The sequence below is a fragment of the Parasteatoda tepidariorum genome, chromosome 2 (assembly GCF_043381705.1).
Source record: "Parasteatoda tepidariorum isolate YZ-2023 chromosome 2, CAS_Ptep_4.0, whole genome shotgun sequence".
Lineage (NCBI taxonomy): Eukaryota > Metazoa > Arthropoda > Arachnida > Araneae > Theridiidae > Parasteatoda > Parasteatoda tepidariorum.
The window spans coordinates 48,852,472-48,878,095 of record NC_092205.1 but is presented as its reverse complement, the minus strand read 5'-3'; the positions used below and the strand labels follow the sequence as shown (position 1 = coordinate 48,878,095).

The following is a 25,624-nucleotide window of genomic DNA, read 5'->3' as shown; positions in this document are numbered from 1 at the left end:
GAAAACACACTTTCTCTGAATAATTTTTTTTTTGTTGTTGTTGTTGTTGTTGTCAGATTCGGATTTTTGATCCCCAAAAATATGGGGGATATCTGCTGGGGGATAAATATGAATATGCTGGGAAATAAATATGCTAATGGGGGATAAATATGATCCCGATAGATTGGTTAGGAGTACAGTCAAAATTTTAGACCCCTTAACGTTAATTCTCCGTATCTCGATAACTTTTTAAGCAAATCGAAAAATTTGTTTATACAAAGATAATTCCATGCAAAAAACTAATTTTTGATAATTAATTATTCATTATTTTTAACATTTTATTTAATCATGGTCAAAATGATTTGTAATAGTAAAGTTGTACAATTTTTTATATCATTTTTAAAGAATGTAATTTTAAATGGTAAAATACAAAATTTAAACGAAATCGGTAAAATAGTTCTTGAGAAATCAAACTTTACACGACTTTTTCTTTTTTAAATTTGATAATTCAAAGCTATTTAATCAATTATGCTGAAATTTTGTATTTTGCTATAAAAAAATTTCCTTCTTTAAAATGATTTTTAAAAAATTGGGCATGTTACAATTTAAAATTCTTTCTACATAAGTGTAATAAAATAATAAATAATTATTAAAAATTATTTTTTGCAAGGAGTTTGGATAAATGAATTTTCTTATTGAGAGCAAAAATAGTTCGATTTCTCTAAAAAGTTTTCGACAAATAGCGAAATACGCAAAAAGCAAAATTAACGTTAGGAGGTACAAACTTCCAAACTGTCGGGACCACATTTTCCAGATTGCAAGTACTCTTCCTCACATTATGAAGATCAAGAATCCGTCGGGGGGGAAATATATTTATTCAGAGAAAGCAAATTTTTATGTCCAATTTCATAACATAAAATATCTTCTGCACTAAATAATTAGCATATTTGAGGTCAGGCCATCAAGCCATAAAGATCGAGTTTGGTACGCGAAAATCCGATCATTAAATCAAAAGTTATACTAGGCGGTACTTCGTATTTCATTTTGCACGAACATTATATTAATATTAGATTTACACATTAGATTTGGTCATTAGATTCTTTTTACTTATTTTCCATGAAAGAATTCATTATTTACAACTTATCGTAAGATTTTTATGGTTTTCTGTATGAAATGGGTTTTTCTTACTTTTTAACCTCACTTTTCCCCTTCTGTATTGGAAGGCCAGTTCACCTCAACATTAAGAAGAGACGGCCACTTGTAAGTTTATTTCCAAACATTTTTTTTTTTACACATTTTCCAAATATTTCATTATTTTTTGCTCAAAATATGTTGAGGACATGCACGAGTTTAAAATATGCATGAAAATTCTTGTATCTCTACTTTTAGAACTTAACTTTTAATTCGATTTGAGAAACCTATGGCCACTTAACCTATATTACAGGCAGAGTACGTTAATACTCGTTTAGAAACGTAGTGCATCAGATTTGAGTTAAATTCCTCAAAACTTTTGCTGGGAATTCACTCCTCCCACAATTTTCGTTAAAATTTTTAATTCCCCTCCCTGTGTTGAACAACGATAATGGAAATCAAGGAATGAGTGCAGAGAATGATAATGACCTCTTATATGTATTCTGTATCTCTGAATGTATTCTAAATTGCTCTAACACTGTCAATAACTGCAGCTGTTATTGAAAAAGACTGCAATTCAAAAAAAAAACTTAAAAAGTAAGCATTGCAGCAATTATATGACCTTTCTAGATTATTTTGTGAAGATCACTTTTTTCATGCTACTAATGAGATGTCAATTCTGACATAAATTTCGAACAATCTTTAAAATTCTGCACATAAGAAAAAGTACAATAAAAATCTATATATTACATTAATATTTTGTTCCTATTTTTAGTCTTATTAAACCGTAAATAGTAAAAGAAAAAATTGGAAGTAATGTGGAACTATGTTTTTGTTGTTAGATATTCAAGCAACATTCCTAGTCTGCTTATTTTATATAATTTATCTGTTGTTATAATTTGTGTTATGAAATAGTAGTAATTTACAAACGTATAATCTGTTCTGAAATTCACCAATCTATTTAAATTTCACACCACAGTAATTTGAAGAGTGAAATAACTCTTCTTTTTTTTTAACCAAAAACAAACAAAAGTAAAAGATCTTTTTGTTTATTTCTGATATCTATCAATATTTTAGCAAAATTGTTCCTTTAAGTCATGTGACTTATATATCTTCAAGTATCAGCCAAAGAATATACGCTTTCTTCTAAAATTTGTAAGTTACATATAAGTCAAAAAAGAAAAAAATTATAACCTGTTACATAGAGGATAAAGCAAATTAAAATATATTTTATTAATTTTTTAAAAATATTTAGTAAAAAAAAAATACAGTAAAGCTGTGTCTATGCCAGAAATACCTTAGTATCAAATGTGAATACATTAAATGAGTTTTATTCATAATTATTAAAAAATCTCAAACTAAATAATTCAAAATAAAAAATGAACAGACAAATATATAATGCTTCCTACCATACAAATTAATTAATAATTTAGTAATTTTTCAAAAAAAAAAAATTTTACATGCATCAATGCCTGATAGACATTTGTACCAAATGTGAACACATCAATAGAGATTTATTCATATTTGTCGAAAAACTTTAAGCTAAAACATGCATAAATAAATCATTATAAATACTATCATCTAAATTAATTATTATTTTAGTAATTAATCAAAATTATTTCGTAAACACAGATCCATGCCTGATAGACGTTTGTACCAAATGTGAACACATGAATAGAGATTTATTCATATTTATCAAAAAACTTTAAGCTACAGCATGAATAGATAAATGCATATAAATACTACCAACCAAATTAGTTAATATTTTAGCAATTTTTCAAAAATATTCTGTATATATATTAAAAATATTTTGTAATTTGTGCCAAATGTGAACACCATCAATAGTGATTTATTTAAATTTATAAACAAAAAAAAAACCTTAAGCTAAATAACTCTTGAGCTAAAGGATGAACCGACAAATACATGAAAATTAATTAATGTTTTAATAATTTTTCAAAAACAGTTTGCAAAGATGTATCAATGCAATGAAGGTATTACCTTAATACCATCAATAGAGATTTTTTCATACTTATTTTTAAAAAAAAGCTAAATAACTCTTAGGCTAAAGGTATGCATAAACAAATATATAACACTATCATGCAAATTAATTAATGTTTTAGTAATTTTCAAAAACATATTGTAAAGATGTATCAATACCTAAAATATTTTAAAGCCAAAAATAAATATTAAAGTTGCATTAAAATTTATAAAAGAACAATAAGCTGAATAAATAATTTAATTTATTCATTCCGCATCTGACAAAGAATCATCCTATAAAATAAAACTCGTGAATGAACAATATCAACACTGAATGCAACTAGAAATACAAACAGAATACAGGTCTTATTTTCAAAATATTTATTTAAGATGAAAAACTAAATTACAAACAAATAAAATCAACATAAAAATCATAAACAGAAAAATTGTTTTACAAATACCAATTTTCATTCAGTACCTCTTTAGCATTTTAAAATAAAGTTTTAAATTAAAAGTAAGCTCATTGAATTTTATTACATTTTTTAAAAAAGTTTTTAAAAAACTAAAAAAATAGTTACTATATCATTAATATAACAACTGTTCATTATTAAAAAATGCATTATTAAACAGCAGTAATTTTAAAAAATTTTGTAAAAGATAAGAAAATAGGTCACTTGAGATTATCATTTACTACAGCAGATAAAATCGCAACTTACAAATAATACAAGAATGTTGCAATGATTCTAATTTAGTTCCAAAACAATTTTTAGAAAACCATTATTTTTAAAAGTATTCATTCAGTACTAACAATTAAAACATTGTTAAAAAAAAGTAACAGGATATTTTTATGTATTCTATTAGTTTAAGTCTACATATAGCTTTACAACTTATAATCAATGTAAATTGAGCAAAGTCCAATGTCAAGTTTAAAACATCTCAATAGCACCTAATATAAAATTAAATTTTATCAAAACTAAATAAAATCCTTTTAAGTTCATTTCAACCATATAATTGTACAACATATCATTAATAAACTCTAGCTCTTAATTATTTCTTTTTTAATATAGTAGAGTTTCCATAATTCGAGATGGATTGGGTAGGGTCCACCTCGAACTTCCAAAAATTCAACTTATCAAATTCATAAAATTTTATAATAAATTAATGTAAATAGAGCAATTTTCAAATTTCAATGACATACATATATGTGACATATACTAATATTTAAATGAAAAGTGTTTGTTATTGTTGTCGTCGGCCATTAAGGCAGATAAGTTGCGATTGTTCTTGTTTTCCAGTGGAGCCATCTATGACCAAGAATTCGACTTCCGCCACACCATTATGTCACACCTATTTATAGGGCGGACCCATTCATACATCGGCAGATTGCAATTTTGACCTGAACCAGAGAACGATAAATCTATCATTCAGTACCCCCAGAGGTATAGATTTGTTATGGGAATATGGAGGACTTTGTGACCTGACATATTTATGTGCACCAGTCACCATTTACTACACAGGGAGTTTTCAGCCGGCTAGATTCAAACTCCCGTTCTCACAAACGTGAGATGTTTTAGCAGTCACGACCAACTCTAGGAACCAGCATGTTAAGTAGCATAATTTTTTTTTTTTTTTTTTGCATTTATGTAGAATTTTATTAAAATATTGGACATCTGCTACAATATTTTAGACCTCATGGCTACTGGAATTGGTAGACCTTAATTTTTCATTCAATGGTTTCCTTACTTTCCAAGGCTCATAATAGAAAAGATTGAAGATAGAAATATGACAATTTATTTAAACATTACAGCATATTGATGTATGGTCTGAATTAAACTTATGATTTCTGTGGTCATAATTTTATGGTCACTAGAGGTCATAAACCTATGTCCCCATATATAATGTCCTGATTCCATCAAAATATAATTTATCCTCTTTTGGATGCCATAATACATTATTTAAGATTAAGATGACTTTGTTAGGCTGATGTAGTAATTCTTTCACTTCTTGTATATGTTTTGGTCATTCTTATGAGCTTAAATTAATTTTTTTAGCTGACTCGAATTTATGGGAAACTCGAATTATTGAGACCCTACTGAACTTAAATATCACATAAACACTCAACTTTACACATAAAAAAATACATTTTTATATTATTATTGGTATATTTATTTTATAAGGAATTAATTCTAGTAAATGCAAATAATTGCTACCAATTTTAAGTATTTAATATTTTATCAAATCTTTTTATAAATTAATAAATAACCAATAAAAACATTTCAAAAACTTTTCATGTTTGTCTGCAACCATTGAACAAAATACTTTCATAATAATCAGTGGTTTAAGAACATATATTTTACATAAATGGCACATACAGAAAAGTACACTTTTGCTTAGCACTTCCTTTGTTGCACTCCTTAAGCCAATTATTACAAAACTGTCATTACCAAACTCTCATTGCGGTAAATTTTCACTATAGTGTGACTATAGTTTCACTATAGGCCTCAATCAATAACATTATGCCAAATGATTCAGAATATAGTTTAATCTTATTTTGATGGGATGAACTTCTAAAATTATGTTTTTCTTAATCAAATAAGAGGTAAGGGCAACAAATAATAATAAAGAAAAAATTAAGAATTCTTTTAGCTTCAGCCATTATGTTGGTATATGACGCCTTTCAGTTATGTACATGATTTTGTAGTGCTGATATGTACTAATTTACTGATTACTTATTTTATTTCCAACCTATACAAACAACGAGTATTCAGCTAGTGTAGCCTAACAACATAAAAATTATAGAATAATAACATAAAAACTTTATATAACTTGTATATATTTCCCAGATATAAGAGAAAATTTTACTTTAAACAATATTTTTCATCAAAATTTTTAACGTTTCTGTGTTTGCATTAATTAGTAATTATTTTTCAATAACAAACCATATGGATTTTTACATTAAAAAAACGCATAATTAAACTTTACTATACTCAATACTCAAAATCATATGCCTAAGTGAAAGATTTGTCACCTTAAACTGTATGTGGAATCTGCAAAATAGTAAGAAGAACAATTTTTCTTTCATCAAATTCACAGCATTTTAAAAAAATTTCAGTATTAATATTGTTGTTTTGCTTATGGTATGGAATTCAAATGCATGGTATACAAATGGAATAAATGAAAGTGTCTGATAAAAAAAATTTTAAATATAAATATTGAAATTACAAATTTACATGTTGTAATGTACTTTACATTCATATATTGACAGTATAATTGTTGATTAAAAAAATTTTCCCATTTGAAATTTATTGACAGTATAATTGTTGATCAAAAAAATTTTCCCATTTGAAATTTATTTGAAATTTTATAATTTTTAGTCAGTTAACTGTTAATATAATATTTTGTTAGCTCTTACTTTTTTCTGTTTTCCTCATTTATTTACTTACTTTAATATCTGTGTCAAATCTGTTTACTAATATCAGTTTAGCTTTTTTCACTTAATTTTAAAAAATCTTCAATCATTATGGGGTAATGAACCAAATTTGCTTTAAGATGTTATTAATGGTAATATGCACCATGTGTCTGACATAAATTATGTAATTATAAAGTTCAATTTTTTCTCTAGTTTGTCTACCATATTAAGGACCACTAAATGAATACCTAAGTGGTCCTATTGGACCAGTAAATTTTCATTGCTGGTGTGTACCCAACAAATCATGTGGTTAACAGAGATAGGCAATTGTTTTGGAAACAAAAACAATCATCAATTTTGATTCCAGGAACTTTGAGTCCAAATACTTGGTGAAAATGTTTGCACACTTCTCAAACTTAAACTTTTAAAGTAAAATAATTATTAGTTATATAAAATGTACTGTTTAATCTATATATAGTATAATTTTAAAGGATTTTATTAATGCCAACAGAATTAATGTTATATTAGCAAATACTTTAAATGCAACTATTTTTCAATCTGTAATTTATTTATGAGCGAATAACGGATTTAAAATAGCTTGGTTCAATTAATCTAGAATTAAAATAGGCCTGTTCAGATACCTATCACAAAAATCTGAAGACCAAATTTCCAAACTACATAATTAAATTCTTAATTCCATAAATGATCCTTAAAAGAAAACAATTTTCTACTCTATGATTAATATTCTAGTTTGCTTATGTTGCAATAGAAGTTAGTAATGCTTAAGCAGTGCAACTCAGATGTCTAACCTGCACACAAAATAAATAAGATTGAAAAGAAAAAACTATTTTGTAACTATAAATTTTAAAGATGATTCCTTTTCAAAGTTTAAACATGCACAAAAATATCAAAAGAAACAACATTCAATAATATGCTTCAAAATTGACACTTAAAAAAATACTTGAGTAAAACTAAAAAAACAAATCTATAAAAAATATATATTTAAAAAATTATTATAATTTCATTTAGTGATAATTCACTTATTTGTTAGAATAATTGAAAATACATAACAATTATTATAAATTTTAGTAAAATTTTTAAAAAAGATTTTTTCAGTGAAAAAAAATTTTAATTTTAAAGCAAAGTGAATAGGGAGAAGAATCTATAAAACATGAGAAAATAAACAAATACCTTTTACTAAATTTAGTAAATATTTTCTAGCGCAGAGTTCATAAATTACTCACTAATCAGAGTTTAAAAAACTTGATTTTCAAAATTAGATTTACAAAATCATTACTAAAAAAAAACTTTTGATTTACTCAAGGCACTTGACTTTTTTAAATGTAATTTACATATAAAACGAGAAAAAAAAAACAGGCAAACTATGAAAAATTATGTTAAGGGAAAAGACAATTCATAAGTTGTTGATAAAATATCACTTCATTATTTAAAAAATCACATAAATAAAACAATCAATTTAATTGTCTTCTTAAATTGTTCAAAGGCAAAAATCAGATCAAAAAATTATCCTTCTCTGATAACTGGCATTATTTGTATTGCTTTGATTAATACTAGGTATAAAATGTCATAAAAATGTCAACTATTGTGAAAGAGATATGTAATAATATGTAAGGAGTATGCCTGTAATATGTATAATACTTAAAGAATACAAAAGAAAAATCAAACAAAGAACATTTGTTTCAGAAAAAATTAGCTTAAAGCATATTAAAAATATATAATTTTGTAATAAAAAAATTTATGTAAATAAAATAAACAATTTAAGTGTTTTCTTAAATTTCTCATAAATAAGATGATTACTGGCATTATTTGGAATGTTTCAATTAACACTAGGTATAATCTGCCACAAAAATGCCAATTACTGTGGAGTATATTATGCGTTAAAAATATATCTATAGTACATAAAGAATAGAAAAAAAGAAAACAAAGAAAAATTACGTTTCAAAACAATAAAAAAATAACGTATATTGAAAAAAATATCACTTAATTAAAAATAAAATCCCATAAATAAAATAAACAATTTCAACCTTCTCTTAAAATTTTAAAAAATACTGGGATTACTTGCATTGCTTTGATTAATGTGAAGTAAAATCTGTAATGAAAATGCCAACTACTGAGAAGAAGATATGTAAAAGAAGGTGGGGGCAATGTCGTAAAAAAATCTTAAGACGTAATAATACAAATTTCTCTCTTATGGGCTTTTAATGCCATCAAATTCCAGGATGATATGGCAAACACTAATTCACAAAAAATCAAAAATTTCATAAAAAATTAAACAGACTGGGGTCGTCAGATTAAAAAAATGCAAGGCACTAGGGCAGAAATAAAAGGGTAGATAGAATGATTCTATGCCAAAGAACATGAGTAAGAAATTAAAAGTCTGCCATGAACCAATTGCAACTGAATTAACAGATTTATAATAGAAGAAAATACCATTAAAAAGTGTTGATCAAAAAACAATTAAAAAAATCATTGAACAAACTATTTTACTTTCAATATTTTGCTCAAAGAGTTAACATCAGAAGTAATAGATGTAATATGACTTTTGACTTTATTGGCCCAGTTTTCACACTGACGCTCATTAAGTTGGTAAATCAAGTTATAATCTCTTGAAAATAAGCATGGTATTGCTTTATTCTCCAAACATTTCTTTAGCTCATTCAATGCCTAAAGAAGAAAAAAATTGAGAATATTTCAATCTAATATTTGGTACTGATAACATTTATTTTTAAATAAATGAAAGAAAATTATTTTCTTGCTTCCTAAAGAATTAAAAATTTTAAATTTTAATAAAAATAATTAAATAAAAATTGCACAAAGCAAAAACAATACAATTGAAAAGGAAAATTGTTAAAAAAGGGAAATTAAAAAATAGTTGTAATATATATTTTTATAAAGTATAAATGCTTCAACTTTATAAAAATACATATTAACTTTATAAAAATATATACTAAGCAAGCTTTTTTACATTGACTATATCACCACTTGACATAACAATACATCCCTCAAATAGCAATATCTTTATCTGGTTCCCAAAGCAATATAATGGTTTTAATGCATTTGATTTTAAAGTTCTTATTCCCGATATTCATGTTTATATATTAGTGAAACCGTAAAGTAATGTCGTTTCGGCGCATTAAATATTTGTTATAGTCTTAAAAACCAATTTTTTTTATTCATTTCCATGCATTATTAATCCAGCATTGAAAGGTTGTTGCTAACGAGGGTGAATTTATTATTGACTAGAAATAAAATCTTGATAACAAATATCAAATGCACCGAAACGACATTACTTTCTGGTCCCCCAAACATATATATTGAATGTCAACAATTTATTTAAGTTATTGATTGATAATTCACTCAAGGTTCCTCCTACTCTTTTATCAGACCAAAATCTAAGGAGTATTGAGACTTTTTTTTAAAAACAAATTAAGGATGTAAAAATGAAAAATAATTATTTATCATCAAATATACATATACCCATACCCTCCAACTGCTACGGAATTTCCGTAGTTTCAGAAATCTTCTTTTCAGACGGTAGCAAAATTAATGTCTTAATATTTAAAAAAAAATTAATTTTAGCGTAACTTGTCCACTATTACTTATAAAAGTGCAGGCCATATGGCTAGATTCTTAAGTTCTGATAAAAGTTTTAGGAGAGATCCATTTGCTTTAAAAATTTCTACTTTGGTTCGCTACCACTAGAAAGAATTATTTTCAAAATCCTCATAAGTTGGAGGGTATGCATATACCCACAGTGACAGTACCAATTATTTATCATTCTAAAAAAGAAGGGAAAAAAACAATTTATATTAGATAGCAAGTACTAATACAATTGTATTTATTACAGAACTGGTAACTTCTGAGTACAATTGAAAATTTTAAAAAATATTATAGTTCTTTAAAATTTTACAATTACTTATTACACTTTGAAATATCATACACACTTATTTAAATAATTCTTCACGATTTTTACTAATTGTTGATTAGGAATCAACTATTACTAAAAAACGTGAACAATGGATTGAAACTTTTTTTGTTACTTCATTTCTATAAACATGTGCGCTACCAGTAGAATTGAATTTTTTTAACTCTTTTGATATTGAAATTCAATGTGAATACCTCCAACAAAAGCAAGATCTCTAAAACATGCAGTATTCTATTCCCCCTCACCCTATTGGTTTCATTCAGAATGTTAAACATGTGGTCTCTAGACAAAGAGAAGAATAAAATAACAATAAAATAATTTTAATGAAAGAATCGCACCAAGGGCATGCTTTTTTTTCCCCTTGCCAGTAGCCACCCTAACAACATCCTTCTCCGGGGTTCACAAAATGTTCTACCCTCTTTGCAGAGTCTCATTCTAGGTGAAAGAAAGACAGACTCTTTGTTTTAAATATTTTTATAAGATTTAAAAATTGTTCCAATCAACTAGAGATAACTGAAATGAAGAACTTTTAAAAACCTTGAACCAAAAATAAATACTTTTAAGGGCCTTTATTTTCCAAAATAAAAATTAAGTAGGTTTTAAAGCCCTTAAGGAAGAATGGGAATCCTGTTTCTGGGTCAATAATTTGAATTTTACAAAAAAAATTACAAAACATTTCATAAAAAAAAAAACTTTTTTGTATTAGTAATTGCACTTATAGTACAGTTGTAATTATCAAATGATAAACCTCACCTTAAACATTACATGTCATTTTAAAATTTGATATAGAAACTTTCAATTTGGTTTGACCAAAAAAAAAACCTTGAACACTTCCAGAAGACTAAATAACTAACAAAAAATTTTGAATAAAAAACTCTGTAACAGTAATTGTACAAATAATATACACTTGAATATGAGTTTTTAAGATATATGGTGTTACACTATTAGATTAATATGTTAGACTATTATTATGCATGCACTTAATTTCACAAAATATTGTTTTTTTCTCAAATAACTTACAAATAGTAGGAAAAAACATTTTAAATAATGTTAAATTATATATATATATAGATAGATATAAATAAGTTTTTTATTTACAATGTAGTCAATAAGTTAGCTTAAAAAAACAAGCCTTTGGTCGAACAGACACAAATAGTGTCACACCCTTTAAAATAAATAAAACAAATATTTTTAGCCATTCTAAACCAAAACAACAAATTCATACCTCCATTAATCTTTCATACAGATATGTGTGTTTCCAATATTCCTCTGAAGGATTTTCTTGTATCTTAATCATAACTAAGGTTTTTAAGTAATATGAGGCAATCCCTTTCCAATCCATATTATCTCGCATTAACTGAAAAATGAAGTGAACTTTGACTAAAATACAAAGCAAAAATTATAACAAAATGATAACTAATTACAGAAATCTCTTTCCTTTTTTAATATCAAACATGCCAGGTTTTATTTTCCTATTCAATGCCTTATAAAAGATTATCCTCTTTTTTTTTTTTACTCTTTCTAAATCCTAATAATTTGTCATAACTAAAATAGATCATTTAACAAATTTAAACATGCAATAAAAAAATACATTATTCTATTGCATATCGAAATTTTCAAATTTCAGTATGCTTTGACATAATTTTTTATCAAAATACATTCTGTTACACTTTAACCAAACAGCCAAAATTTAAACTTTTTACTTTGTGAATATGTGGCTGGGTGGCGCAGTTGATTTGTCGTTGGCCTTCTGAGCCCAAGTCTGCGGGTTCGATCCCCGGCCCAGACACCGGATTTTCGGGATGCAGAAAATCCTCAGCGGCCATGTCGTATGATTATGCCGAATGTAAAAGATCCCTGGAGTGCCTTATTGGCTCTTGGCATTTCCAGCAAAATTAAATTCCTAGTGCACTTTAGCATCCAAATAGAGTCTCGGTGCTGCCATCTAGTGTGGCAGAAACTAGACGTCCAAATTAACATGACCAACGATATCTCACCCATTGTGGTGGTCACTGAAAAAAGTGGATATCACCTCTGGAGAACGCACTAGGTCTGCTCATCGGCAAGACCGATTGTGCAGCTCATTGGAAATAAAAAAAACTTTGTGAATATATCAGTCCCATAACAATATTTTTATCTGGTCATCAAAATATCATAATCAGGTTATATTGTATTTTATTTTTAAGCTCAATTTTATAGTATTCACAATTATCATTAAAAATATCACACTCAACACATAAATTTCTCACCAGAAACTTTTTTTGCTGTGACATACGTCACATTTTTAAACTTTTTCTCCACTGAATAAAATTAGTAAAAAACAAGCTTTATAAAGATGTTCCTAAAACAATTTTGTCAAAGAAATAAAAAAAAGCAATAATTTAGGAGAATTTTAATTTGGGAGAACAGCAGGCACTGAATTTCTTGTTCTTTGCCTCAGAAGTTGCTGGAAGTTTAGCTCATTTAATGTTAGCTAGTGGGCACTTCAGAGCTAAAGTCATGGAGATGGGCAATATTACCCATGCCACATGATCACAGACTCGTTTTTTGGGCGCACCATATTCACACATCACCCAACAGAAAAAAGCATCCATGCCTTGAGCGGGATTTGAACCCACAACCATTGGCTTAATAGTCAAGCACACTGGCTGCTGAGCCACCTAGCTAACAGTTTAAGACAAATTCGCAGCAAAACTATAATTTTAAATTAAATATACCACTTTACTGAAAAGAATTATCTTAGGTTTAAAAAGAACAAATAGCGTACATAATGAAAAAAATTATTAGATTTAAAAATAAAAATAAAACATAGATTTGAGCAGATTTTTTTTACCTAGTTACCTAAAGCAAAATCTTCAAACTCAATAAATAATTCTCGAATAATGCATGTTTTTAAAAGCCTAGACAGTAAGTGGAAGTAACATTTAAACTAAAGCAAAATGTGAATGAAGCACAAATTAAAGTAGAGCAATGGAAATAATGTACAGAAATGGAATTCGGCACCCAATTCTGTATTTTCACTTATGCTCTATTCAGATTACTTTTTTGCTTTAGTCATGACCATTTTTGGTTCTTACAGAACTGCTTTTTTTTTTTTAATTATTAATATTTTGGATTATTTACATAATTAGCATAGAGGGTACCGGTTGAAAATGCGCAAAACTTAAACTAACACCTTGAATAACTGCTACAAACTTGCACCAGTTATAAAAATAACATACTATCAGCTAAAAATTGTTATTTGACATAATGGTAGAGCTTTAGAAGTACAAAACAACTTTAATATTCTTTTTTTCCAAAATGTTTATTTTATATATATTATTATTATTATTAAAGATTGGTTATAGGCCAATTCAAAGGTTTTGGACATCAGTTGTGCATCCATGAAATATACATATTTCATTTTTTTTAAAAATTTGTAAATACACATCACACAGTAATTGTTAATCCAATATTAAAGAACTTTAAACACATCCAATAAAACTTCAACTATTTCCAAAAGCACTATTGATATTGGAACAAACCTTCAAAAGCTTTATTACACATTTGGCACAAGCTTTGCTGCTCAAAATTGCTTTCTCATATTCTGGCATATCTAATCTCCAGACACTGTTTATGTCTGGCGATAAGTTGGTTGGCGACTTGCCTCCAGCCTTCAGTGGTTTGGGTACAAATAAGCACATTTCTTTCTGTAAAAATAATAATTAGCAACCAAGAAAAAATAAATTTTAGCTAAAAAGCATATTACATTTATAAATTAAAGAAAATAATGGAAGAATATATAGATAAGATACCAAACATTTAACTTTTTTTTTAAAATTCTGCTTACATGATTCTTTTTTACCAATTCCTAATGATTGTTTTACAATCATTTTTGTTACTTTAAACAAATTGTTAGATTAAAATTAAAAATTATCCAATTAAGATATTTCAGTTCCTCATTCAATTGGGATAAAATTCAAACTAAGTTGGGAGCTAAGCCTCTGTTCCTTACATAATATTCATAACTTATTTGGTTAGTTCAAAACTAAAATTTGATAATTATACTTACAAACAGGCTTACTATATTGAATACAACTTATATGACTTTGGTCATGAAGCAGTCATTAAGTACTTAATCATTTAATAACTATTTATCCTTTTAAAAAGTTAAAATAAAATTAAATAATAATTCAAATTGAAGCTTGTCTATTATATAATCAGTAAATTTGACCTCAATTGAAAATTTAATTACCACATTGCTTTAATGGTATATATTTAATTTATTGTGAAACTATGACTTTTAACAGCATTTACAAAATGATCATACTTACAATTAGGGTTTCAAATTCATCTCAGGGAGAACTTTTGTAATGATTTATTCAAATAAACAGTTATATTTCTAAAACAAACAGTTCTATTTCTAATTAAAATGCTATAATTTTTTGCTAAAATGCTACAATTTTTACGAAACAGTTTAAACTTAGATAATTTTTGTTTTTTGCTTATCATTTACACCTCCAGGGGTAATTGTGGGTTCAACTCAAAATTCCTGAAAATTTCTTGAGTAAAATCCTTCAAAAATTTTATATCTTTATAAATTTAAATCATTGAAATTTTCAAAACATGATATTCTGAATGAATTATATGCAGCATAATTTAAATGAATAATTATGTGTAAGTTAAGTTTACTTTTATCTCTAATCACATTTATTATTCAACCAGTAAAAATATTTACAAATGAAAGAGATGCCAAGCATAAATTCCAGTTCTAATATTTTTAAATAAAATATACAAGAATTTTTATACATAAATGTGATCGATGATTTCTTGAAACTTCTGGACTTCGGATTTACGGAAACTTTCGGATCGCGGTTAGCAAAAAATCCGGCAATCTGGATTTTTTCCGGAGCACAATCACCCCTGCACCTCAAAATGAAATAAGCACTTTTCTTAAGCTTCAATGATAATATGTAATTTATAAAAAAAAAATTCAATTTTCGAAATTCGAAATATTTTCAAAATTATTATTTACAAAATATGTGTATAAAACTAAATGGGTATAATTGAAATATATTTATTAATAATAAAACAGCAATTTATTTTACTAACTACAATGAGTACTGTTGCGTCAAATACCAACTGCAGTGTAGGCGGGTGTGCAACGCCACCTATCAGGCCTCAAGTGGCTTGAGCCAGCGCCGCAAAACTTGTTTTGGATATTTGAGTTTCTCTGTGAATGGCAACAGATGTAAAAAAGAACTGATGGGCTTTGATAATATTTTGAAACGCTGTGCTTTTTTGTTACTTTTTGTTTAAAATAAATGCTTTTTTGTGTGTTTTTAAAATGTTGTCATTCATATAGATATGATGCCTCCCTCAATCATAGTCAAATCCAGTTAGGAACGACAAGTACATTAAAATATGAAAAAGATATATAAGAAACAATAAAAAATTCTAATTTAAAAGTTACATTTTTATTACGATACCTCCCTCAATCATAGTCAAATCCCGTTAGGAACGACAAGTACATTAAAATATGATAAAGATATATAAGAAATAATAAAAAATTATAATTTAAAAGTTACATTCTTATTACGATACCTCCCTCAATCATAGTCAAATCCGGTTAGGAACAACAAGTACATTAAAATATGAAAAAGATATATAAGAAACAATAAAAAATTATAATTTAAAAGTTACATTCTTATTACGATGCCTCCCTCAATCATAGTCAAATCCCGTTATGAACGACAAGTACATTAAAATATAAAAAAGATATATAAGTAATAATAAAAAATTCTAATTTAAAAGTTATATTCTTATTACGATACCTCCCTCAATCATAGTCAAATCCGGTTAGGAAGGACAAGTACATCAAAATATGAAAAAGATAAATAAGTAATAATAAAAAATTATAATTTAAAAGTTACATTCTTATCTACATTTAAACTCGTAAAAAAATAATACATTAGTATCTCTCAATTTATTAATTTTTTTTTCTATGAATAAAACATTTATTATCAATGAGTTTTGATATCAATGATTTACTATCACAGCCTTATGGAGTTTTGTATAAATAGTACTTTTTAGATAAATATATAATTTAAATCAGTGATTTCTTTTAAATATTTTAACTGCTCCAACACTGCTCTTCATTTTTCATGACATTTTCCACAGCAGTTCCTAGGGATTGCCCTCCACACAAGCTCAGAAATCGGCAATATGTAGTAGAAATTTTGAACACACCTAATTTATATGACATATAAGTTAATAGTGGACAAAAAGTTCCAGGTTGTTATTATAAAAACTGCAAACTTTTTTTTTCTTTGCATTGCACAGAGCAAACAGGGGTGTAGTCAGGCCAAAAAAACACCTATACCACATTCTTTTTGGGAGCAGAATGCTGTTCCAGAATTTTAGTCCAAGTAATACACTTTTTTATTTTATAAATCTAAATTCCTTCCTTCAAAAAAAAAAAAAAAGTTTTAGTGCTTATAATTACATTTATATAGCATATACACTATTGGCATTTTTAAACAAAAGTAAGAATAGATCATTTAAAATTTAATAATTTGCAATCAAACTTACATCAGAGGTTACTTTGAATTCACGAAGCAGCTTTGGAGTGTTGGATTCAGAAAATATGGAGTAGTCAAATTTGAACACAGGCACTAAATCTAAATCGATGCATTTCCCAGTGGTGGTAGTTATCTTGACAGTACTAGCAGGGCCACTCGTTACTAATTTTGGCTAAATGGAAAAGAGAAATAATTTTTTTTATTCCGTTATATTTCATACAACGAAAATACTAGTTAATGCTAAAGGAAATCAATAAAAAATACATACAGCTAATCTGTATTTTCTAACACAGACAGTTAGCAATCATTGAGCATTGATTTTGTTTTTATAAGTGCTATTTTTTTCTGCAGGATAATATCTTTCACCTTGCACACTTTGAAAGACATTCAGATTCTATAAAAAGGCTTTAAAAAAAATTGTTGTTGATTTTTACTCTGTGTTATTGAAAACGGCTCCTTGCTGGTCAATATTCTGTTAAATTTTCTCAGAAAAGAAGACTTCTTTTTAAAAGTATTTCCTAGGTGTAGGAGATATTTTTATGCATTTCTGAAAAAATGCAAAAAGTGGTGCTATTAAATGCATTACAAAATTGAAGAAAAGCAACAATGAAAACAACATAGCACTAGAGATATCAACTGACCTGATTTATGTATTTATACATATACTGGATTTTTCAGAAAGTAGTTTCATTTCATTTCGGATATTTTTTTTCCTGTCTTTGCAGCATTTTTGCCTTTTTGATAATAAAAAAAGTAAAATATGCCCAAAATGCAGCTTTTCACTTTTTATATTAGAAGGGGCATCATCCAAAAACTGTTGGGTAGTATCAATTTAACTTTTTTAAAAGTAAGCCATCCTATATCATCCTTTAAATTTATAATAAAAATGACATTAACAACATTATACTTACATCATACATCAATACATTAACAATTATATTTAAATTACAAATAAGTTGTTGTTGTTGTTAATTTACGTCGCACTAGAGCTGCACACATAAGAAGTATCAAGTATATTATTTACAAAAAAAATTCAATATTATAATAATAAATTAGACAGTACCTTTTGCATGTTTTGATTTATATTGGAGAAAAAAAATTTACTTTCTCCCAAACAACATCAGACACAAAAAAATAACCAGTTTTTGTCTGTTTTATGAAGTTTCCAGATTTAGAGTTAACTAGTTAAGTCTCAATCTAGACTGTTTTGTAAATACGGAGATCTACTGAAATTCTGTTTTAATTGAAATAAATCAATACAATAGCATCTAAAACTGTAGGGCTTGGAAAATTACAAAATTATTTCATGCTCTGTGCCAAAATGAAGCTATTACATGCATAAACATCTTTTTTGAACACACATCAATAAATACATATGAATGTAACTATTATTAATCAAGGGGAAATGGTGGGGAGACCAACAGCTCTAACATTATAGAACTACACTTCAGTTTGAAAGCAGGTTTTAAGTAAGAATTATAAAAAAGATTTCACAAATGTGTTCACTTTCTGATTGCAATTTTAATTTTCATAATTATTATTTTTTTAGGCACAGCCACTATTAGAGAAAACTTTTTTTAAATAATAAAAAAAACATGACTAGGAAAATGAAAAATATAACTTTGTTTCATATATTCTAACTGATATAAATAAACTTAAAGTAACTTGGGTCTAAATTTGGGTCTAATTTTTTTCCCTCTTTGACAAAGTTTATCTGTCAAATCTCCCATTTTGGAGATATTGTCAAAATGTGAGGGGCGCTGAATATGTATTCCTGATTAAATGATTGCATATCTATTGCCAGTGGTCGGAAAAACTACATTATTTTTGCAGTTTACTACTACTACTTTGTTATAAATGTAGTTAACTACAACTACTACTACTTTGTTATAAATGTAGTTAACTACAACTACTACTACTTTTTTTAAATGTAGTGCCTTCAAACTACTTAAGAAATTTATTAACTATTTCACTACTTTAATGAGACGAACTTAGATGTTTTAATTGTTTAATGCTCTTTTATCTCCTCTAAGAAATTAAGTGCATCAAAAATATGTTTCTTTCCTTTTAAATAATATCAATGTTTCATGAGAGTGCATTTGGATGAGAAAATTTCACCAAAGTAATGAATTATCTATTTTTAGTAATGGCAAGTTCAAATATTAGTTATATATGATTTTTCAATACACGATTTCTGTTAACGCTCAGCTGCAACCACAAGGTCATTTTCATTGCATCCAATGATGGACACACGAAGATTTGTAACCAATAAAATTTGAAAAATTAGCTGCATTAAAACAGTGGTTCTTTTCGAGGTTAACGATAAGAGTAGATGCCAGGAATCACTACAAGTTACTGCTTTTTTTTGTATCGTACTACTCACTACATTATTTTTTTTTTTCTTAAAGTAACACACTACACAAAAACTACGAAAAAACGCAGCGACTACAGCAGTTTCACTACTTATAGTGCACTACTTCCAACCACTGCCTATTATCTAGCCAGGAATGCGAAGATCACATGTGCACAATCAAAATTTTGCTTGTAAAATTCAATCAAATCCCATTAAAAACTATTTTTCCGTTTCCACAATGAATCAACATTTTTTTACGCATTGGTCACAAGTCACATCATTACTAATTGTATTGACCTTGGAGCATATCAACAAACGTAATAACAAGCGTCAGGTCATGTTGTTTACTTTCGCTATCAGTTTTTGTGCACTATCTATTGTCTTTGCCATACTATTCACCATTATTAATTCAATGAACTCATGCAATGAAGAAACTTACTTTTTCCATTCCCTCCCATGAAGGAAAATTATTAAAACATTTCACAAGTTTTCCTTGAAGCCATGAATTAATTCTCCCTGGATGAAGATAAAAGCCATCAGAGCATTTTTCTGACCGTTTTTCAAACCATGTCAAAATATATTGTTCTTTTTCAGAAAACTCTTTCAACTTCTCCCACTTGATTTTAGCAAACACACAAGTCTTTTCGAAAAATTGAACCTGCAAAACAGAGAATATGGCAGTTAAAGATTGTAAATTCCTATTGATCTATCAATTTACATTATTAGTAGATACATGCATATCAACAATTATTTGGTTATCATAATTCTAATATTTTCATCATCGAAGTATTGTAATTGCAATAGACAAAATGAAATTAAAGGATTAGGATTAACCACAATAGATAAATGGTGTATTAAATACAAAATGATAAAGAGAATATGATTAATAATAACACAGCTTATGTTTAATGTTAGTATATACATAAAAGTATTCCTTAAAATAATTATAATGCATTAAGAATAATACACTAATTCAGAATGGCCATTCTTTCGTTCCATACCAAATATAAAAACCAATAAAAAAATATTTAAAAAAAAACATGGAAAAAAAATACCCAAAGTGATTGGTATTTCACAAAAAGAGTGAATATTTTTTCAAACATTAAAAGTATGATTTATAAATTAACTATACCCTTTAAAACAAAATTTCCACAAATTGTAAATATATCTTTTTAATCTAATAAATGCATAAGGCTAATTTTTGTCTAAGCTCTTGACTGGCTATTACCTAGCCAGGCATGCGAAGAATGCATACACCATCAAAATTTTGCTTGTAAAATTCAATCAAATCCCATTAAAAACTATTTTACAGTTTCTAAAATTTTGATTAACAAAATTTCAGAATATATTGATTATTTTATTTGGCAACATCCCAAGATCCAAGACTTTTGATCATCAACGTGATTTGATCAATATTATTTCAGAAACTTTTGACCATAGAGCATAACCACCTAAGATTAGAATCTATGGGGGATTCTACTCTTTAATCAAAGGAAAATTGAGATGCTTCACAATTAATTGCCAGAATCTTCAGAAGAAGTAATGATTTAAATTATTTCTTTGTAACTTTTGGCGAATTAAATTACTAAATTTTAGTCACTATACCTAAAAGAATGGTTCAGTATAAACGTTAAAATGACATTGCACTTAGACTAGACTTTAAAAAGGAATAAGTGGTAATAATAGAAAAATTCTTATAATTTCTCTAGACTTTTTTTCTTTTCAAGGTTAGAATTTGAACATTAAATTATATGACTTTATCACTGCTTAAAACTAATTTATCAGTGATTAAACCTTGAATACAGGTATACTGATTTGGGATCAATATGACAACTTAACAATTTCTAATATCTATTAATAACATTTATCCTACTTCATTATTTATAAACCAAACCATTAAATTTATTATTTATAAATCAAACCATTTAAATATAGCCATATTTCAAGCACTGCTTTTGCCCTCCCAAACATTTACTTTAGCTTGGCATTTGTTAGAGCAAACATTTTTTTGAATTTCAAACTAACGATCAAAAATAAGTTTTTTCCATTCAACTTACTTTTTGAATAAGGCCAAATAGTTTCCAGTTTTTTAGTGTTATGGTTTGAATATATAAAACAAAACAACAACAACAAAAATATTTTCAAACTGAAGGGAATATATTTCCTTTTTACCTTCAAAGAAATTCCTGGTGGAGGTTTCAAAATGATATCGATATCATACTCTGTTGCAGATGTTATTCGCAAATCATTATAAGAACTGCCAGTATAGTAAGGCTGATTGTATAAACAATTGAATTCTGGGTCCTCTTTCAGTTTTTTAATCAAAGTATTCATAAAAGTGCCAACAATCTCTCGGCTTTCCTTTCCTTCGTCTTCAGCAGGTTTGATGTCTTCCAATATTTTACTCAATAACTTATGAGCACTGTTATTAGAAGGAGAATTTTTATCAGTAGACAGCAATATGGTAGAAGTGCTGCTACCAGTGGGAGAGCTATTACCACCAGAATTGGCACTCAAAGATGTAGAAAGAAATGAAAGTCCACTATCATCACCACTATCATAAAAACCAGATGAATCAAAGTTATTGTAATCATCAGCCTATAAAAACAAGATATCATCAATGCAATGCTTTATAATGAAGAAACATTAATATTAAAACTAGCTTATTCATTGGCAGGGTTCATATTTTGTTTGGGAGAAACTCCTTCAGGACACCAGAAGAAATTGGATTAAATAGCAGAAACAAAAAAATCACCAATAAATTCCTTAGCAATAAATGTAATAAGAATAGCTCAAAATAAAACAACTTATTTTATATAGTACGAGAAAGTTAAAGCTTTTTCTCATCTATTTAAAAAAAAATAGCTATTTTCATATTATTTATTTTACTTTTATACACAAGTTTGAAATATTTATATCATTTTATTTAAGAATTGGTTTGAGTATTCATTCTTCATTTTACTATAAAAATTAGTAATGCCCTTTGAAGTTGTGAATTCAATATGTGAGTTTTAATTACATATTTAGTGTGTGATGTATTAATTTAACTATACTAAAAAAAATATGATTGATCATAAAACAATTCTTTATATGATGATAAAACTTAGTTTTACAATTATTATTTATTTAATTACAGTTATTTTAATCTCTTAAGAACTTAAGTTTATTTTTCATCCCGAATTGTTACTATTTAATTTTCACATACTTAATGAGTTTGAAAATTAGACCTTAGAAATTAATACTAAAATACCTTAGAAATTAATACTAAAATTTTATGTTGCAATTATATATATGTATATATCTATATTGCAATTATATGTATATATCTATGTTGCAATTATGCGATTAAAAAAATTATTTCAATATTTGACATTTTTACAAAATGAATTATTTCCAGATGAATAGTAAGAAACCTATTTCCTCCAGGGCAGTTTTTTCAATGATTTTTTTTCCTTAATTTTCGCACTGTGAAAGACTTGCCATCCCAAAGCATTGCTCTTTTTGTACATGGATCCTTTCCACTCTAGCAAATGAATTTTGCAACAACACCCTTCTAAAGCAGAGGGAGATTTAAAAAGAAAAAGGGGTCAATTTCAAAAAGAGGGGATATCGATAATTGGCAACCCATGTTTTAAAACCGTTAATGTGACCGGAAATAGAGCATTGTCTCACCTTTAAATACTAACTTTAAACTTAATTTTAGACTTGATCAATAGTAATTTTCTTTTAGACCAGTAACAAGACAGAAATTATGACATGTTAATTTCGTGTTATTGTTTTTTTAAACAAAATTTTAAGAATTTTGATTGTGAAAGTTTACAAATTACGAGAATTTTATTAAAGGTTTTCACTGCACTGAACTAAAATCTAGCATTTTCTTAAATTCCCAGGAAATTTATTGATCCTAATCAAAGTTTGTTTGCTTGGGAAGATTTCTGATTTTTCTTGACAGCGGCCGGGAAGAAACTAAAAAAAAAATTTCAAAAAAAAGAGAAATTTGAAGGCCTGGACAAACTTCTGCATATTTTTTTCTATAAAAAAATTGCATGTTTAAAATCCATTCGGCTCCTAGGGGGTTGTAGCTGGAGTGAAGAATCACGATGCGGAAATATTCGCATTTAATCCTTAGAATTAAGAGTAAAACATACTCATAACCTAAATTTCATTGTTATTTTTACTAAAAATTTAAATAAACTGTTAACAATTATTACCAATATACAGTATTAATTAATTCTTTTTAAATGGTCAGGTAACAATTAAGAAAACTGAATTCAAAAAACTAATTAATATTGAAAACATTGAAAGTTTTGATGCATTTTGCTTTGTCTAAATGAAGAGCTATATTGTTTTATTTGTCTACATTTAGATCTGTTGGGGGGGAAAAGGGAATACAAATATTAAATAATAAACTAGACAAAAATACCTTTCGTAAATCGAAGGTTTTTGATTTCTGAATGCTTTGAATTGAATCATTCATATTAATCAGCATATCATTAATATTCTTCAATTCTTCAGTATTATTCTTCACCTCACCCATTAAAACATTCATAAAACGAGGAGAATCATCTTTTTCGGCCTTACAAACCTGGCACAGCCAAATTAACTGATCAATATTATATTTTTTAATAAGATCATACAACTCTTCCGGGAAGTGCTCATCAGATATATTAAAATATCTTTTGCAAACATCACAATTCAAACACTTAACAAAACTCATAATCAAAATATCTGGAATCCCTTTTGTCTTAATATTCTCTGAATCGTTTTAAGGGAAAATTTATTTTTCAGAGAAAATTTTCAAACTAACACGATTCCGGTTTAATAATTGATCTGGGATGACTGTAATGATGCAGCTGATAGTGAAACTAAGTTTAACTACTCTGCACTCCCTCTTCGCACGCGTTGATGTTTACTTTTTTTTTTAGCTTTCCTTAAAGCTTTATTGTTTCTATTTCTGCGTGATTAAAGAAACCTTAAATGAAGGTTTTTGTTATTTTGGACTGGTTTTTTGAAGGACCATTCTCACTAAATATGTATTCGTCACATGCGAGCGAATGCAGCAAGTTATTCTTTGTAAATCTTTTCAATCAGTGAGGATAATCTTCAAGTAATCAGAGGTTCGTGAACAGCAAGTAAGGGAAATGGAGCTATTAAAGGCTGATCTCAATGATTGCGGAAAAAAATCACAAATGTGGATGTTTCACTATCAGTGAATTCGGAGATGCGAGAGAAAAATTGATTGGCTTATGTTTCGCGGGAAAAAGTAATCATTTGTGATTTTTTAGCGTAAAGCGAGAACGGTCTCTAAACCTTGTAATTTCGAAATTGGGTATAATATAGCCTACGTCACAGGTTGTGTTGTTCCTACTAAATTTAACCCATGAACGGCATTTTCTGCGAGCCTAACTTCAAGCCACAAATAAACAAACGAAGTGTTCGATCGTTTAAATAGCTGCTCGCCAGATTTTATTGCATTATAAAGAAAAGTTATTGAAACTAAATACAACTAAATAAACAACAACTAAAACAAATAACAACAACTACTAATAACAATAACTAAATAAACAACAACTAAATTCCATTCGTTTAGCATTGCGTCATATGTTGTTCCTACTAAATCGAAGTAGTTGTGTTTTTTTCATATTATACCCAATTGTAGCTGTGTAAGCAGAGATGAGACAAACCCTTGGCAAATTGAAGAGCCATTCTCACTGAATGTGAACGCACCAGTTCAGAATATGCGAAATAATGGTTGATTGATTTGTTGATTTGTTCATTTACGTCGCACTGGAGCTGCACAATGGGCTATTGGCGACGGTCTGGGAAACATCCCGGAGGATGATCCGAAGACATGCCATCACAGTTTTGATCCTCAACAGAGGGAATGGCACCCCCGCTTCGGTAGCCCGACGACCTGCACGTGAAGTCGAGCACTTTACGGTAGAACAGTTTAACGAGGACCAATACCGCACACCCTCGGTCCCTACGCAGACTGATCCAAGAGGTCACCCACCCGCACATTGACCGCAGCCAGTGATGCTTGACATCGGTGATCTGCTGGGAACCGTGTCTTGACGATCAGTCCACTGCGGGACTCAAAATAATGGTGTAAAATGAAACTAAATGTCATGAATGAGTACTTACACCATACAGGATCTTTCACCTTGCATCTGGAAAAAACAGATGAAGTGACAGACGTATCAGGTTGTCTTAATGTACTTAAAGGAGCATTCAAATCGTATGGCTAATGCGGCACCGTTCAGAGAGAA

At 27.8% G+C, this 25,624-nt stretch overlaps 1 protein-coding gene across 1 annotated transcript; it reads right to left on the bottom strand.

Moving 5' to 3' along the window:
* Positions 1–8,508: 8,508 nt before the first annotated feature.
* Positions 8,509–24,520, bottom strand: LOC107454549 (cyclic GMP-AMP synthase-like receptor). The gene is made up of 7 exons (XM_016071786.3): positions 23,779–24,520; positions 21,528–21,953; positions 19,795–20,013; positions 17,013–17,174; positions 13,967–14,131; positions 11,668–11,799; positions 8,509–9,181 (listed from the first exon to the last, which is right to left on the bottom strand). Exons 1-7 carry the CDS (start codon positions 24,070–24,072, stop codon positions 8,996–8,998), a joined length of 1,584 nt encoding a protein of 527 aa, XP_015927272.1. The 5' UTR covers positions 24,073–24,520; the 3' UTR covers positions 8,509–8,995.
* Between the last annotated feature and the right edge of the window lie 1,104 nt (positions 24,521–25,624).

Coding starts and splice junctions, on each gene's coding strand:
- LOC107454549 (XM_016071786.3), bottom strand. CDS start 24,072: ATGAGTTTTGTTAAGTGTTTGAATTGTGATGTTTGCAAAAGATATTTT. Junction 21,954..23,778: donor AAACCTTCGATTTACGAAAG/GTATTTTTGTCT, acceptor TTGTTTTTATAG/GCTGATGATTACAATAACTT. Junction 14,132..17,012: donor AATTCAAAGTAACCTCTGAT/GTAAGTTTGATT, acceptor TTATTTTTACAG/AAAGAAATGTGCTTATTTGT.